The 14,357-nt window shown below is 42.5% G+C and overlaps 3 protein-coding genes across 7 annotated transcripts; 2 read left to right on the top strand and 1 right to left on the bottom strand.

The window, feature by feature from the left end:
- Positions 1-321: 321 nt before the first annotated feature.
- LOC109514893 (uncharacterized) lies at positions 322-2,691 on the top strand. 2 transcript variants are annotated; one of them, XM_019868329.1, is made up of 5 exons: positions 322-469; positions 565-655; positions 1,688-1,996; positions 2,068-2,452; positions 2,530-2,691. In XM_019868329.1, exons 1-4 carry the CDS (start codon positions 467-469, stop codon positions 2,427-2,429), a joined length of 765 nt encoding a protein of 254 aa, XP_019723888.1. In that variant the 5' UTR covers positions 322-466; the 3' UTR covers positions 2,430-2,452; positions 2,530-2,691. The 2 variants fall into 2 exon arrangements, with proteins under 2 accessions (XP_019723888.1, XP_019723887.1); XM_019868328.1 differs by having other exon boundaries at positions 323-469; positions 2,068-2,601.
- A 1,512-nt stretch (positions 2,692-4,203) lies between these two features.
- Positions 4,204-5,465, top strand: LOC109514894 (ras-related protein Rap-1b-like). The gene has a single exon (XM_019868330.1). The coding sequence runs from the start codon at positions 4,339-4,341 to the stop codon at positions 4,963-4,965; it is 627 nt and encodes a 208-aa protein (XP_019723889.1). The 5' UTR covers positions 4,204-4,338; the 3' UTR covers positions 4,966-5,465.
- A 1,191-nt stretch (positions 5,466-6,656) lies between these two features.
- On the bottom strand, positions 6,657-13,579 carry LOC109514892 (phosphoribosyl pyrophosphate synthase-associated protein 1). Of its 4 annotated transcripts, none has more exons than XM_019868325.1 (11): positions 13,153-13,579; positions 12,835-12,887; positions 12,694-12,760; positions 12,408-12,580; positions 12,188-12,303; positions 12,035-12,090; positions 11,381-11,526; positions 10,334-10,372; positions 8,427-8,497; positions 7,950-8,096; positions 6,657-7,603 (listed from the first exon to the last, which is right to left on the bottom strand). In XM_019868325.1, exons 1-11 carry the CDS (start codon positions 13,233-13,235, stop codon positions 7,445-7,447), a joined length of 1,110 nt encoding a protein of 369 aa, XP_019723884.1. In that variant the 5' UTR covers positions 13,236-13,579; the 3' UTR covers positions 6,657-7,444. The 4 variants fall into 4 exon arrangements, with proteins under 4 accessions (XP_019723884.1, XP_019723883.1, XP_019723886.1 ...); XM_019868324.1 differs by having other exon boundaries at positions 10,334-10,375; positions 13,153-13,578; XM_019868327.1 differs by having other exon boundaries at positions 10,334-10,375; positions 13,509-13,578.
- Positions 13,580-14,357: the final 778 nt, after the last annotated feature.

Below are 14,357 nucleotides of genomic sequence, written 5' to 3'. Positions count from 1 at the left end.
GGCGAAGAGCAAAACATCGGACTATTTTGAAGTGGCCTGCTGTGAGATCTGATCCAACGTTAAATCTTATTGAACATCTGTGAAATGATCTGAAAGGTGCCATCTGGAGAGAGAGAGAGCGCCTGCACAAATGGAGCAATTTGCTCATCAAGAGTGGGCCAAAACACCTGAAGAGAGGGGCAGAAGTCCCCACTAAAAGCGCATTTGATTGCAGTCACTACCTCAAAAGGTTGTCAAACAAAATCCTGGGGGGGGGGGGGGGGGGGGGTAGAGACCTTCACTACTCACAAGCCTCAACTGTCATTCCGGGACATGTTCTTTCACGTTCAAACACACACATCACACCACACCTGAAGTTACAAGAAGCCACGCTTGGTTCTCTCTGCGGTGAAGTGGATATAACAACTGCAGAAAGTTTTCACCCGGATCACAAAAGTCACCTTCACAGTGTGTGCAAAAGACCATCATGGTGAGTAAAAACCACCAAGAAACATGTCCGAAAATTGCATACTTTTTTTCCCCCCTACCTGTACTTTTTATTTGACAAATGCTACAACTGTGCAGATAAAAAGAAGCATTTGCTCCTGTGGCGTTGGGACGCGCGTTTTCAACTGGTTTTCCATCATGTGGTTCTCCCTGGCAATTGCCACCACGGGTGAGTGCTGTCTTTGTGAAATGATTTGTCTCAAGCCCATCTGTAGATAGTAAAGTAAAGCACCATCGTATCAACTAATACAGGGGTTGTGAATAAAACTGGTTCTTTTCTGGCAAATGTATCGGTTCAATCTTCTTGACGGTTTATTTCCCCCCTTTTATTTATGCTACTGGCACAATGGAGGAAGTGAAGTGTAATTTTAAAGTGTAGTGTAGTGTTAAAAAAAATGGTCACATACAGAAATAGGTTGAGGATACGGCATGCAGGTGCAAAATTAGTAAAAAAAAAAAGTGTTTTAAAAAGTGTTAAATATACTGCAATTGAAAGTTTTGTTTCGTTTTCGGATCTGATTTTAGCTAGAATCCTGTGATAAAACCATTGACCTGCAGGTGGCAGTAGTGGGCTATGTACACTATGGTGAAGGTAGCAACACTACGTGACAAGACGGGCCGAAAATACCAGAAGGTTCACGAGATAATCAAGCGATATTACACGTTATTTGGATGGCATGTGGACGGGATTGTCTGACCTTGCCTATATAACGTTTATAGGGTAAAATCTCTTTGTTTTGTCGAGCTGCAACATTTGCTTTTCAAGCTCTCGCACTTCTCAGCACAAATCCCTTCATTTGGCCAGGGCAGGGTTAAGCGTGTCCAACTCACAATAAATCAAAATTTCTTCCATTTGTATCCGATTCAAACTGGAAATTGCAGTTTTACCTCAAATTCAAGTTTTTGTTAAGGGCTATCCAGAAGTGGATTCATCGTCAATAGACCACATGATGATGTGATCCTAAAAATGTGTTGACCACCACAATTTATTCCAACGCTCTGAATAAAAACCCTCGATGAGCGTTTTATAGCTCCGTTAACAATTTTTGAAAAACAACTTTAGATCTCGCCGCATCAAATAGCATGCCGATACATTTGTGGGTGAGGTTACTGTTCTACACTGACTGTCATATTTCTGAACACATTTTGAGATGAACTATAATGTGACTTTGATGATCTCTACCATATTCTCTGAGGGCAGATATTTATCTGAATACGACCCCCGAAAAGGTGGCCCGCTGTGGGGACAACGTAACGCTGACATGTGAGGCCAGCTCTTACAAGTTGTTGGATGTTAAATCATTTTCCTGGACCGGTCAAAACAAAACATTATGTGACACGATGGGCAACATGGACTCTGCCGTCGGGTGCCAGAAGGAAACGGACGGATCGCTCCATAAACTCACTCTGAGACTCTTCAACGTAATGCCCAACCACCAAGGAAAGTACCTCTGCAAATTTCGCTCACAGGTCGGGGTAAACTACAGCACCAGTTTTATCACCGTACAAGGTGAGTTTGCTATTTTTTCTCATTTCTATTTGCCTTGTTTTGATTCTTCTCGTGGTTGTTTATCTCCCCAGACTGCCTTGGAAGTCAAAACTACTTGGTTAATGAGTCCGTGGCAAGCTGCTGGTTCCACGGAGTTTACAGCCGGGGTGAAATCCACTGGTTCAAGGGAGATGAGAACTTAACTTCACTCAGCTCAAAGGAAGACTTTGACCAATATGGACGCTACAATATCCTAAGCTCAATAAAAGTGCAAGACAGCACAGGAAACCAAATTTACAACTGCTCATTATGGATTACCCAGCTGAAGAAATACGTCTCATTTCAAGAGGTGGTCATGGTCAAACATTCACGAACTTCATCCGGGAGCAAATTCAAACTACAGTGGCTCTGTATGACGTTGCATGTCACATTGGTGACATTTATCCTGTCATGATAGAAGCAAGTTTGAACTTACTAATGAGTGTTTTATGGTCATATTTTTTTTCAGAATGTGTGTTTTGTATATGTACTGTAAATATATATATTTTTTGCAGAAGCCACCATTTGCCACTGAATGCTAATTTCCTCTAAAGCCACAGGAAGCAGTTTGAGCGCATATACTGTTTTTTAATTTTTTTTTTTTTATGTTACTAAAGTTTGCAACAAATACACAAAAACAAAACACCGGCTTTGATTTTTGCACTGTCAATGTATTTTTCACAGAAATGAAAATAAAAACTTGAAAAATATACGAAAAACTTCTCATATGAGATGCATCTTGATTTTGCAACACACGCGTGACAAACATATACTCTTCGTTTTATTTCATACATCAAAAGATGTATTCTGAGTAGGACAGGTTGGTCATTCGCCCAAGAAAAGTCCGTGCCTATAAAATGTGACCGCCGCTTACATCAGCAGTTGATGTACCCAGCAAGGAAGCATGTTCTCCAGTGGCCGGAGAAAGGTTAACCTGCCAAGAGCAGAATGCTGAACCTTTGTCGGAGGATAAACTGTCCCTTTCCCCCCCCCTGACGCTGTTGTGGTGCCGGGCGACCAACATTCGCGAGAGGACTTGGAAGCGCGATGAAAGCACAGATGAGTGCAGCGCGAAGTGCAGAATGCGGTGAATGGAGTGAGGAGTCTCTGAGTTTTGAGCCCTTTTAACTCTAGTCTCGGGCGTTCAAACTGCTACGCCAACTAGTTTAAAGTGGCAACTCATAAACATGATGAAAAAAAAATCCTTGCCCAACATAAACATGAAATTCATGCCTTCATCCCAAATACAAGGAGTCAAATGTTGCAAGTGAACCCTTGAACCCCATGAGCCATCAATGCTCAAAAGTATGTGTTATTTATGCATATATGCACGTTTGGAAAAACAACTCAAATGCAGACGCAGCCCAGTTAATGCTATAAAGTAGGGACGGCACCACGGAGTAATGTAATTAGAGGAGATGCAAACATTATGCCAGCACGACCACACCTCTCATTACCAGGACTGGATGTTCCCTCCCAGAAAGCCTGCAAGAGAGAGAGTCGGTCTGAAAACAATTCTGGAAGCAACAAGCATGTGCCATCTCATTATGTGTGAAGACACAAGGGTACAGAGTGAAAGGCCGGATTAGGGAGAGAGAGCAGAACATATCGGTGTGCATGAACTTGGGGGATTTGCTAGCAGGACTTCATGTTGACAGACGTCCTATGTCGTTTTTAATAGAGCAACGATAGGAGGAATATTAACGGATGACAGTGATTTCTCGCTTATGGCGGGGGTTAAGGATACCGACGTGACTGAAAAGTGACTGAAAATATTTTTATTAGCAAAGGTCAGCGATGGCACACCACCGCATTAGTGGAAAATGAATCGAGAATTCATGTACAATCTGTAGAGAGATCATGTTGATTGCTTTGGAATCAAGTAAAATATACAAGGCCAAAATAAATGAATTTATTCAAATGCGCACAACTGAAAAGCTGTCTTTTGACAGGAATTGCAACCGAATACCAATGAAACGTTGCTTTAGTCCAATATGTTAATTTGCTTCATTATTCGATGTCTCCATCATTCGAAGTCTGGGGAGAAATTAGTGACAGCCCCATGGATAGATAGCGAGCGCATCAACAGTATGTCTTTGAATGTCTGATATCACATGACCGCCTCTGTGATGATTGGATTGGATGACAGGGGGAGGCAGCCCTGGGTGTGAACATAAATACAGCGTGCGGATTGTCCGTCCGGCTTCATCGACTCCAGTTTTAGAAGTCCTCATCTTCCCGTCCTTAATGCACTTCACTAAATACAATTTACGCTGCAGGGATTAGAGGGCTTCTTTCACCAAGAGTTCAGTTACTCCGCCAGTATGTCTCTTGAAGAAAAAGAGAGGACAAATGTGCGACTAGTGTTTCTGGGAGCAGCGGGTGTGGGGAAGACAGCCCTCATCCAGCGCTTCTTAAAGGACACCTTTGAACCCAAGCACCGCCGCACGGTAGAAGAGCTCCACAGGAAGGAGTATGAGGTCGGGGGGGTCAAAGTCAACATCAACATCATGGACACCAGCGGCAGCTACTCTTTCCCAGCCATGAGAAGGCTCTCCATCCAGAACAGCGATGCCTTTGCACTGGTCTATGCAGTGAACGACCCGGCATCCCTGGAGGCGGTTAAGCGTCTGCGGGATGAGATTCTGGAAGTCAAGGAGGACAAGTACACGCCAATTGTGGTGATAGGAAACAAGATTGACCGCCACCACGAGCGTTTAGTGTCAAGTGAGGATGTCGTCTCGACAGTGGAGCTGGACTGGAACAACGCTTTCGTGGAGGCATCTGCCAAAGACAACATTAACGTGCTCCAGGTGTTCCAGGAGCTTTTACAGCAAGCCAACCTGCCCAGCTGGCTTAGTCCGACACTGTGCCACAGGAGGGAGACTTTTCCCAAGGAGAAGAAAGAGATGCCTAAAATGAACAAGGCCGGCGGCTGCCTCCTCTCCTAATGAAGTGATGGCATAGACGAGACCGATTTGAAAATTCACTGAAAAGGAAGTACTGTACTGCATGAAAATGAGTGGTGACTACATTGATGGGTGGCTGACTGGATGGAGCCCTCAAAGGACTCCTCATTGTAAGAATTGCCTCTAAATGATATCACAAGAAGTGAATTTAAAGATGGACTAATCTGTCTTTCTATCTATCGCTGATCAATAAAGACAATCTGTAATTCATTATTTCCATTCCGTCACGTTATTTGAAAGTGAAGAATTGGCCCCACAGAAGTCAAGCAGCTCGTGGCTGTCCGATATCGCCCTCTCATGGTCAACATTTGTCATGCAGCAGTTTGAAAAATTGGCTCAGAATGCAACTTTCGGGTGTCATTTCTCGATAAAAGGAGAGATTAAAAAAATATGGCTTTTTGTGGACATGTTGGAACGATGTGGAAAGCTGCTTAGGTCTTTGTTCCTGGACTGAAAGAACATGATATAAAACACTACGTATTCTAATCAAATCGTCCATTTTTACATCATTTCTCTTGCATTCACATCAACATTAGTATTGGATAAAGGCACCGGTATGGCAAATCGCTTCTTTTATTTTACAATGACAAACATTTATGTGGGAAGCGGACAGCGAAAAACGGGAAGACATCATTCAATTACTGTACAGCAACTTCCTGCTTGCGAATCAGCACATGCCTTTACAGTATCGTTGATGAGAAAAAAATGCATTGAAAGCTACACAACAAATAGCAAAAAGCAAGCACCCCAACATCAACAACATTGACATAGTAGTTTGCATTGGCTCATAAAGTATATGTCCCTGAGCAGAGAGCTATGTTAAGATACAGACTAAGCATCATTTCTCATGATCAAAAGGTGCACGTGTTCAAAACATACATAGGTCAATGGGAAACAAGTCAATTTACGTGTACACTAAGACGGTAATTACATATTTGCACACTGTTGCCATTCTACCTCTTTTTTTTCTGAATACCATAAATCTTGTCATCATCTAATCCAGGCACCCAGTGGTTGTGTTTTCATTTTGGTGGAGTCTAAAAATCATGTGAATTTTGGTCCGAGGCTCACAAAATGGCAATGGAAATTTACAAGTTTAATTTTTGCCACTTAATATGCTAGCATAAATAAATGTTTTTTTTTTTTTTTGCTTGTTTAACACTATACACAGACGGGGTGCCTGCCAACAGTCATACCATATTGCTAGCTAGCATGTTTGAGAGTGGAAATCACAAATCAGCATTGCCTTTTGGGATTTATTCAAAGTAAGTTTTGACAAGATCCTTGAGCCAAAAGTATTTCAATTTCATTATTGAGCTAAGGACCAACACTTAAAATGTTGACTGAAAAAAAGGCATTACATGAGCGCAAACAGCACACACTGGTGAAAATACTTTTTGGAAAATAAAGCGAAGCTAAATGGCTAACTGAACAGAGCAGCAGACATGACGCGGTAGTACCACAGACCAACAACGTAAATGAAGACTGTTCAACACCGTGTCGCTGCTAACAATAATAGTTTAGTAATAGTAATGTGAACTATATTATCACAGTTGTTTTTAAGTACATGAATTGAATGTGTTAGTCGAACAACAACAAACACAGGATGGTATCCATCCATCTTCAACGGCGCTTATCCAGAACAGGGTCGCGGGAGTCGATCCCAGCTGACAAGAGATGAATAACTATTCACACCGCCACCGAGTGGGAACCGATCCCACGCTGCCCGCACACAAGACAGGCGAGTGTGCCACTGCACTATCAGCGACTCACAAGCTATATGAATACCAACAAATTCATCTAATGGGGTAAGAGGGATTTTTCTCTGCAATAGTTCAATGATGTTTGCAGTGTAAACAGTGCAGTTCCTTCTAGTAACTCAACATAACCGATGTGACAATTAAAAGTATAATATGGTGCCAAAAAAAAACAACAAAAAAAAAACCTTGGTCGCAACGAGGTGTTGGGGTGGCTGAAAACCACATACCCCGTCATAAATGCAAGCTGATCAAAGTGCAACGCAGCTCCGACCAGAAAGGCCAGCAAGAGAGTTGCAGACTCATTAACAGCAAGGAGACGTGTTTTGCTACTTCTTAGTCACTGAATATTTAGTACCTTACTAGTTTTGTTCGTTTGTTTTTCAAGCAACGACAAATCATCTTGGGTTATGGAAATAATAATTCCAGAAAGACGGGACTTCAAAATGCACTGTATACTTAATCTTAATTTCAGCATGATGAAAAATAAAATAGTTAAATCCCGTAAACCTTTTTTTTAACTATATTGCATTTGATGGAGATTTTTTTTTAAGTTAAAGTACAGGGAAAAACTCTTGACTTAGATATGTATTGCATATCTTTTTTTTTTAAATCATCACAGTAGTGTCGTTGAAGGAGCAGGAAAGCCCAAACAAGCGCATCTCCCTTCAGTCACCCCCAGAGCCACCTCTCTGGTTTACACTCTAGTCGTCCACAGCAATGTTGCGAAACAAGTAAGCCATGGACTCTCCATTGTGGATACGGCGGATGGCCTCAGCCAGGATCATACTGACGTCTACCGTCTTGATTTTTGGACACTGGAGCTTCTGCACTTCATGCGGGACTGTATTTGTCACCACCACCTCAAAATACATCAAATAAAAATCCTTACTTCCAATGAAATGCTAACACAAACCTAAATTTGCAAGTTCTACGAGGTTGACAGTCGGCTCTGTTGCCTACTGATCAGGAAAACGGTACATTAAAAAAAAAATCAATATTGAAAAATATTAAGCACTAATTTCAGATACGGAAACTCATATATTACGTGTATGGATTCATTACACATAGTAGAAAATATTTCTAGCCTTTATTTCTTGACGGTTGATGATTATGGCCTACAGTTAATGGAAACAAAACTAAGTGCCTCAGAAAACCTCAACTTAAAGGAAACATTGGAAAGTTAATGAACAATTCACTTGTCCTCACCTCATCAATGGCCGACTCCTCGATGAGACGTGGAGCATCGGCAGAGAGTAATCCATGTGTGGCCATGATATAAATTTTGTACGCGCCTCTCTCTTTCAAGATCTCAGCGGCTGCGACAAAGTCTCCGACATCGTCTATGATGTCGTCCTGGGAAGCAAGCACAGCGGTTAATGATTAGTGGGGGCTTGAGGCTGAAAGACACCCACCACACCAAAAAAAACAAAACCAAAAAAAATCTGTTTTGTGTTTGTGAAGATGGTTGGATACCACCCCAACTATTTGGTAGAGTGTTTCTGGCAATTTGTGGCATGAACATCGAGTGTACTCTCAAGTACATGTACCTTGTACATACGCGAACACAAAAATCAAATCACGATCGTCAAAAATGTAGGCGGACAGCTGAATGTAACCCCATGGTGGGATACAATCAACAATACAGGGGTGGGGGGGGGGGGATACACTTTTGCAACCTCTTACCACGATGATGGCAATTCTTCCCCCCACATCCCCAACGACAGTTATGGGAGGTTTCTCCTTGGCCATCATTACTGGAAAGAGAAATTAGTTTGCGTTAGCGGCATTGCCGACTCCGCAGCCCGCCTGATCACAAGTCATTCTCGGTAGATTGGGTAAAATGGGTCGAGAAAATGGTTCGTTTTTTTTTTTTTTTTTTGAGGAAAAGTAGTCTGCCAAATTCCTTCCTCGCAGTAAATGTTTCAGTTGAAAACAGAAAGCTGTCTTGACTTGAAATTGGCAAGAGAATGTTACTTCTCAAAATTCTTCCCCCCATTCTACCCCACCTATAAGAGGTTGATTTGAAATGCCAGAATGTGCAGCACATGCGCCATGCAAAGAAAGCTTTTCTGCCCAGGATACCCAATCAGAAGGCAGCGCGTCAACCGCCTGTGGGGCAGGCAGATGCCAGCAGTGTGCATAGGAACAAGTTATGCACCAGAGAAACCAGAGTTGACAGTGGACAACAGAGGACGGCAACCACCGCTGAGGGTTTCTTCAATCACGGTTGCCAATCTTTCGGGTCAATCGCCAGTCCAACGTCACTGCTTCCAGCAAATATTTGCATACATGCGCCGCAATAACCACAATGCGCCTCGCCTGCCAAGCACAGGAGATCTGAGCAGGTTTTTCGCTTTTGATGTGCAAAAAAAAAAAAAAAAAAAAAGGAATCAAATCCAGACAATATGCATTTGCTTAACTTTCAAATTCGGCTTGAACAAATCATACTAAACATCGCCAATAAAACACCCCAAAATGGGCATTCAATTTAGCCCGGCTTGTCTTTAGGGTCTGCTTTTGCCAAGCGTCGCAACTTCATGGCGCAATATGGCGGAAGCAAGGCCGACGTTGCGTTGGGAGTGATTACAACAGAGCCAATTGCCTTTGGTGGTTGAAATTCGGCTGCATTGTGAGAATTGCTGACCATGTAAATGCTTGAGTTAATTCAAAGGGTTGAAGGAGACAATCAGCCAACCAAGCAAATTCTAAGAGGAAAAGTCTCAGGGAGAAGAGAGAGGAGGCGCATGCCTTGTGCAACACGACTGAATGCCGTGAGGCGCACAGCATCAGTCAGTCAACGTCAACGCTTTGAAGTCAAACCAATGATAGCCACGCTTGCGGTCAAGGGCACTTTTGTCAAGTTCTATACGACTTGCCGAGACGCTTTGAAACATGAGAGGAGGCCGATCTACTTGAAAGTGTAAAGCTGCACTTTTGTCAACAAATGGAAAAAAAACAAATGAAAAGGTTGATGACGAACCGGGTAAAAAAAAAAAAAACTGAGTTTGGGGATATTAAGTGAATGCTTAAAAGCGAAATCGTTCTTCACGTTTCCTCTTCCCTCAGGTAAATAATTTTCCGTTAGGAAAGCATGCTTCATTGGTCTCGTCACATGCGGTCGAGAAGTGCAACAAACGTTAATTGGGTTTTCGCAAAGGAGCGGGTTGAACAAAGATGCAACATGTGCCGATTGGCAAGATGAGTCCAGGTATTGAAGTGAAGAATAAAAGATGCTTGACGTGGTTCTGGTTTGATTTTTTTTTTTAGGGGGGGGGGGGAATAAAATCAGAACACTACAAAACAAAGGAGGTTTGGGCCATCTTGTAGAACTAACTGTCTGGAATCTGAGGCGCGGTGCAATCATTTTAAACAAGCACAATTGTGCCAGACACAGTCAAGGCAAGGAGCGTTTCTTTTCCCGCTTGTCGTAAACTTTGAACGTCTTTGCACCGGTTGCCCTTCGTCAATCCAGACTATTTTCCCAGGATGCGTCACAAACCCTTTTGCCAGCACATGCACGAACAACTGAGGAACCATTTGAAGAGGAACCATTTGGTAGTTAGATGGAGGTTAGGGTTTTACGCTCGTACTTGGAAGCTCTATGCCAGGGAACGGAGCTTGTTGTTTGCCTGCTATCGCCAACAAATAAACACCACGTTAAACACAAATGCACACACATAGTACACAAACACATGATGCCAAGACTTGGAAAATCCTCTTGCGGCTCATTCCCTCAATGCTTTGGATCTGTCGCGTCGATAGATAGATATCGACGTGTAGATATGGATGGAATTTGACAATGACGGCTCCAGGGGAGGATTTTTAAAGTCAAGGTTAAGAATAAAAACATAGGTTAAAAAAACAAAAACAAAGCTATTTTCGCTCAATAAAAGGGGACGTTGTGGCTGTGAGCTTTTTTTTTTGGAGTCATTTGCCAATGACACAACCGTTCGAATTTATTTTGGAAAGACTCGGTTGTGCGGCTGATCCTTACCGATATAAATGAATGTGCTGGGAAATGATAAACTATGAATAAAAAGATGAAAACCCACAGATGTCAATTCATAGTCCATGCAACAAAATATACAAATCAAACTTGTCTCACATGCAGTAAAAGCGTATTGGGATCGACTTCGATGCCCGAAAGCTCGGACGCCGGTATCAAAGTGTTCGCAACGCATAATTCATGGAAGGTGGTTAAATCGAGCATTCGTATCCTGTGCAAAATCTATCGTTTCCCGCTTTTATATAATTAGTTGACAACTGCAAACAGTTCAAAGGGGGCAACAACTCATTCAATGTAGGTTGTTTTGGAGGTAGGTGAAGGTTGCGATGTGATAAGCAACGGAATATTGAGCAAATGAAAGCATGCCATCGCACGCGTCCTATTTCTTCACGTACAACTGAGGGCACGAGTGAAAAACAGCCTAAAACCTCTCATTCGCTTGCTTCAAGTGTGGCAAATGAACAAAAGGCTGGGAGGAATGTCAGTCAGTATTATCGCAGTTCCAGTCGGAAAAATAAAATAAAATGTGCTGCTTTTGGGTTCATCGTACCTACAAAGTCACAGCAGAAAAATCACACCAGAAAACACAATTGAAGTCATCAATTAAAAAAAAAAAAAACATCTCGCTTACAGGGCAGCTCCAATCCTGTGTGTCCTGTGGTGTTGCGCACACATGGCGGTGAATGCCTTCCGTCGGCCATGTCCGACTCGGAACACTGAGCCTCGCCGTGAATCACAGCCAGACCCAAGCGCAAGCGTTCCGCATAGGACTGAGCTCTACGAGAATCAATGACAAAACATTGCACCCTCCACATAATACGTTGCATGTCTTCATCGGTAGACGGGCAGACCGTTTGAACGACTACATCAGAATGAGCCTTATTCACCATTCCAAAATTGATCAGAATCCACTGACCAGATACGTATTTTAGTGTTTCATCAGGAGCATTGCTGTACTATGTTGGTTGTCCCAAAAGTCACTACAGACACACGCACACACACAACTTTTAAGAGACAGGCGAGCAGCTAGCAAGACGCAGAAAATGGCTGAAATTTCCCAGGTGTGCTCTGCATTTGTGCACTTGGCTATGATAGCGCATAAAAATAAATTAGAATAAAATTGACATTTTATTTATTATCATTTACTATTTATTGTCAGCAATCATTGATTTATATCAATCAGATTTCCTCAGATGCCAATACCAAGGCTAAGTATATTTTGTGACACAACATCATTGATCACAGGAAGGTAAAATCTGTGCGAGTGTTTTTTCCATGCCTTTACCTCTTGGCCGCTGCTGGGGATTTGGCCACGATGATGGCATTCCTGTAATCCGGAATCTATAGGCAAATGAGAAAGAAAAAAAAAACCCTTATCACAGATTTAAAGCGGTGCATTATTCAAGCGCCAACAAGTTTGCTTGGGTGGAATTATCACCTCCTCTTGGATATACTGGATCAAGAATGGGGAGGCCCGCAAATTGTCCACCGGAAAAGAAAAGAAACCCTGGATCTCTTTCTGATGCAAGTCCATGGTGATAATGTGTGTTAGCCCTTCATAGGAGAATACACGTCGATGAGATTTTTTTTTTGAATGCAAACAGGAAATAAGGGTATGTATATGAATATATGAATACGATAACAGAGACGCTCTTTACCTGCTTTTGCCAACATGGAAGCCAACAGCTTACATACTATGGAGCCCCTTTTCCTCATCTTGCACTGTTTGCTGTAGGGGAAGTACGGAATAACCCCAATAATGTTCTTTGCACAAGAGGTCTTGAGGGCGTAGGCCATAACCAGCAACTCCATGATTGCCGTGTTGACATCTCTGCTTGGAGTAAAGTGACAAGGTGACAAATCACTGGAACTACAACCACAAATAGAATATGACATATTAAATTACAGCTGCAGTGTGCGGATGTCTCGAGCCTCTCCACTCACCTTGGGATGGTCTGAATGATGAAGATGGTTTGCCCACGAACAGATTCTTTTACATCCACTCTTGTCTCTGCATAAAGACCGAGTACTTCAGTCCCTTCGCATTCACATACACTGACTTAGCATTTCAATAGTTTCTCTTACCACTATTAGACTCTTGAAAGACAACAGACTTTCCCAATTCAACTCCAAGTCGCCTGAAGAGCAAAAGAACAACATTTAAAATAATCTTCCGTTTGTGTTGCACACGCAGACAAGCGGTCTTTCAAAATGTCAGAAGAACTTCATGGCCTAATTGGCCATCAGTGCAAGCATTCTACATCGTATGTAGCGTTGTGAATAACTCGTCAAAAGACAGGTTTAATAGGTTAACATAAGATGGAAACAAATGTGTTATTTGGAAAGTTCTGTTTGGCATGCAAGATCTAGTAATGAGCCGATGATCCATGACAATATTCTTACTCTGTTATCTTCTTCGCCAGTTCTGTGCATGCGACGGAGGAATTTGCCGAGAACACGCGATAGCCACTTTTTGCGACGTTCATTGTGTTGTTGCTGATGTTATTTGGTCCACGACCGAGGCTCCACACTGGATTTTGGGTGAAAACAGCTTTTTTTGGGGAGCAGTTTTGTTCTCGTGACGTTGACGTTAGCTGCCGCGCTAGCCGCTCGCGCGCTCGCCTGTTCACTTAAACCGTGCCAATCGAAACTACAACTTTCAATTTGTTTTTCACGTCAGAAAAGTGTAGCACGGGAACATTATGCGCCACTTGCAATTTTCTAGAACGTGTTGCGGTGATCAAACGACTGCGTGATACCTGACTAGTTCAGGTACCATGCCGCTGGTCCAAGCATCACCCGATATTGGTTAATACGGAAGCTTCTTTTGGACAAACATTACGAATCGCGTCGCTCCTGCTGCAGTATGTGTGTTTGTGTGTCACCGTTTGGCTCCAAGAAAACGCTTTGGTGAGAGCAGCCGGTTCAACCTTTCATTCCTTTGGGTGTTGTTTCTGCAAGTTGTAATCTTCTAATTTATCTTTATTGGCAATAATGTGAGCACGTTTGCCAGATAATGAACAACGCAAGGATTTTTAACTTATACCAAATACAACCTCATTAATTGAGGCTCTCTAAGTGCTATTACGCTGGTCAAATTTATTACAGTGATGTGGGAGACATAAGTATTCGTCACAAATGAGCTTTAAAACAATGTAGACCATGATTTATTACTGGGATGTGTAAGCGCTGCACCGGGGCTCGTTTGTACTTTAGCCCTGTCAGAAATCTTTATAGCCCCAGTTAAGCCCTCCATCTTTTTATTTGATAGGCAAAAATATATTCATAAATAATTATCTCAGCCGCCCTATTTATCAGTCTAGGGAGAGAAAAACATCCTGGTGCCGTCCCCGACTGCCACCCTTTCATGTGTAAACTCAAGCATTTAGATTCCAATAGCTATTGACATTATTTATGTTGCCTTTGGATGTTAAATATTCAATTCTCAATTGAAGTCGACCTGATCTGAATTTGTGAGCATGATGTCAATCAATCATCTGAAACCTGATGACTCCTACAAGCTACGTTGAGGTACAGCGCAATAAATTGGTGACATCCACAAAGAATGCTGGTTTGACGTGCAAACAATGACAACACAGGATGGCAGT

The sequence above is a fragment of the Hippocampus comes genome, unplaced genomic scaffold, assembly GCF_001891065.2.
Source record: "Hippocampus comes isolate QL1 unplaced genomic scaffold, H_comes_QL1_v1.1 scaffold314, whole genome shotgun sequence".
Lineage (NCBI taxonomy): Eukaryota > Metazoa > Chordata > Actinopteri > Syngnathiformes > Syngnathidae > Hippocampus > Hippocampus comes.
The sequence above is the reverse complement of the archived record's forward strand: the minus strand, read 5'-3'. Positions and strand labels throughout refer to the sequence as shown.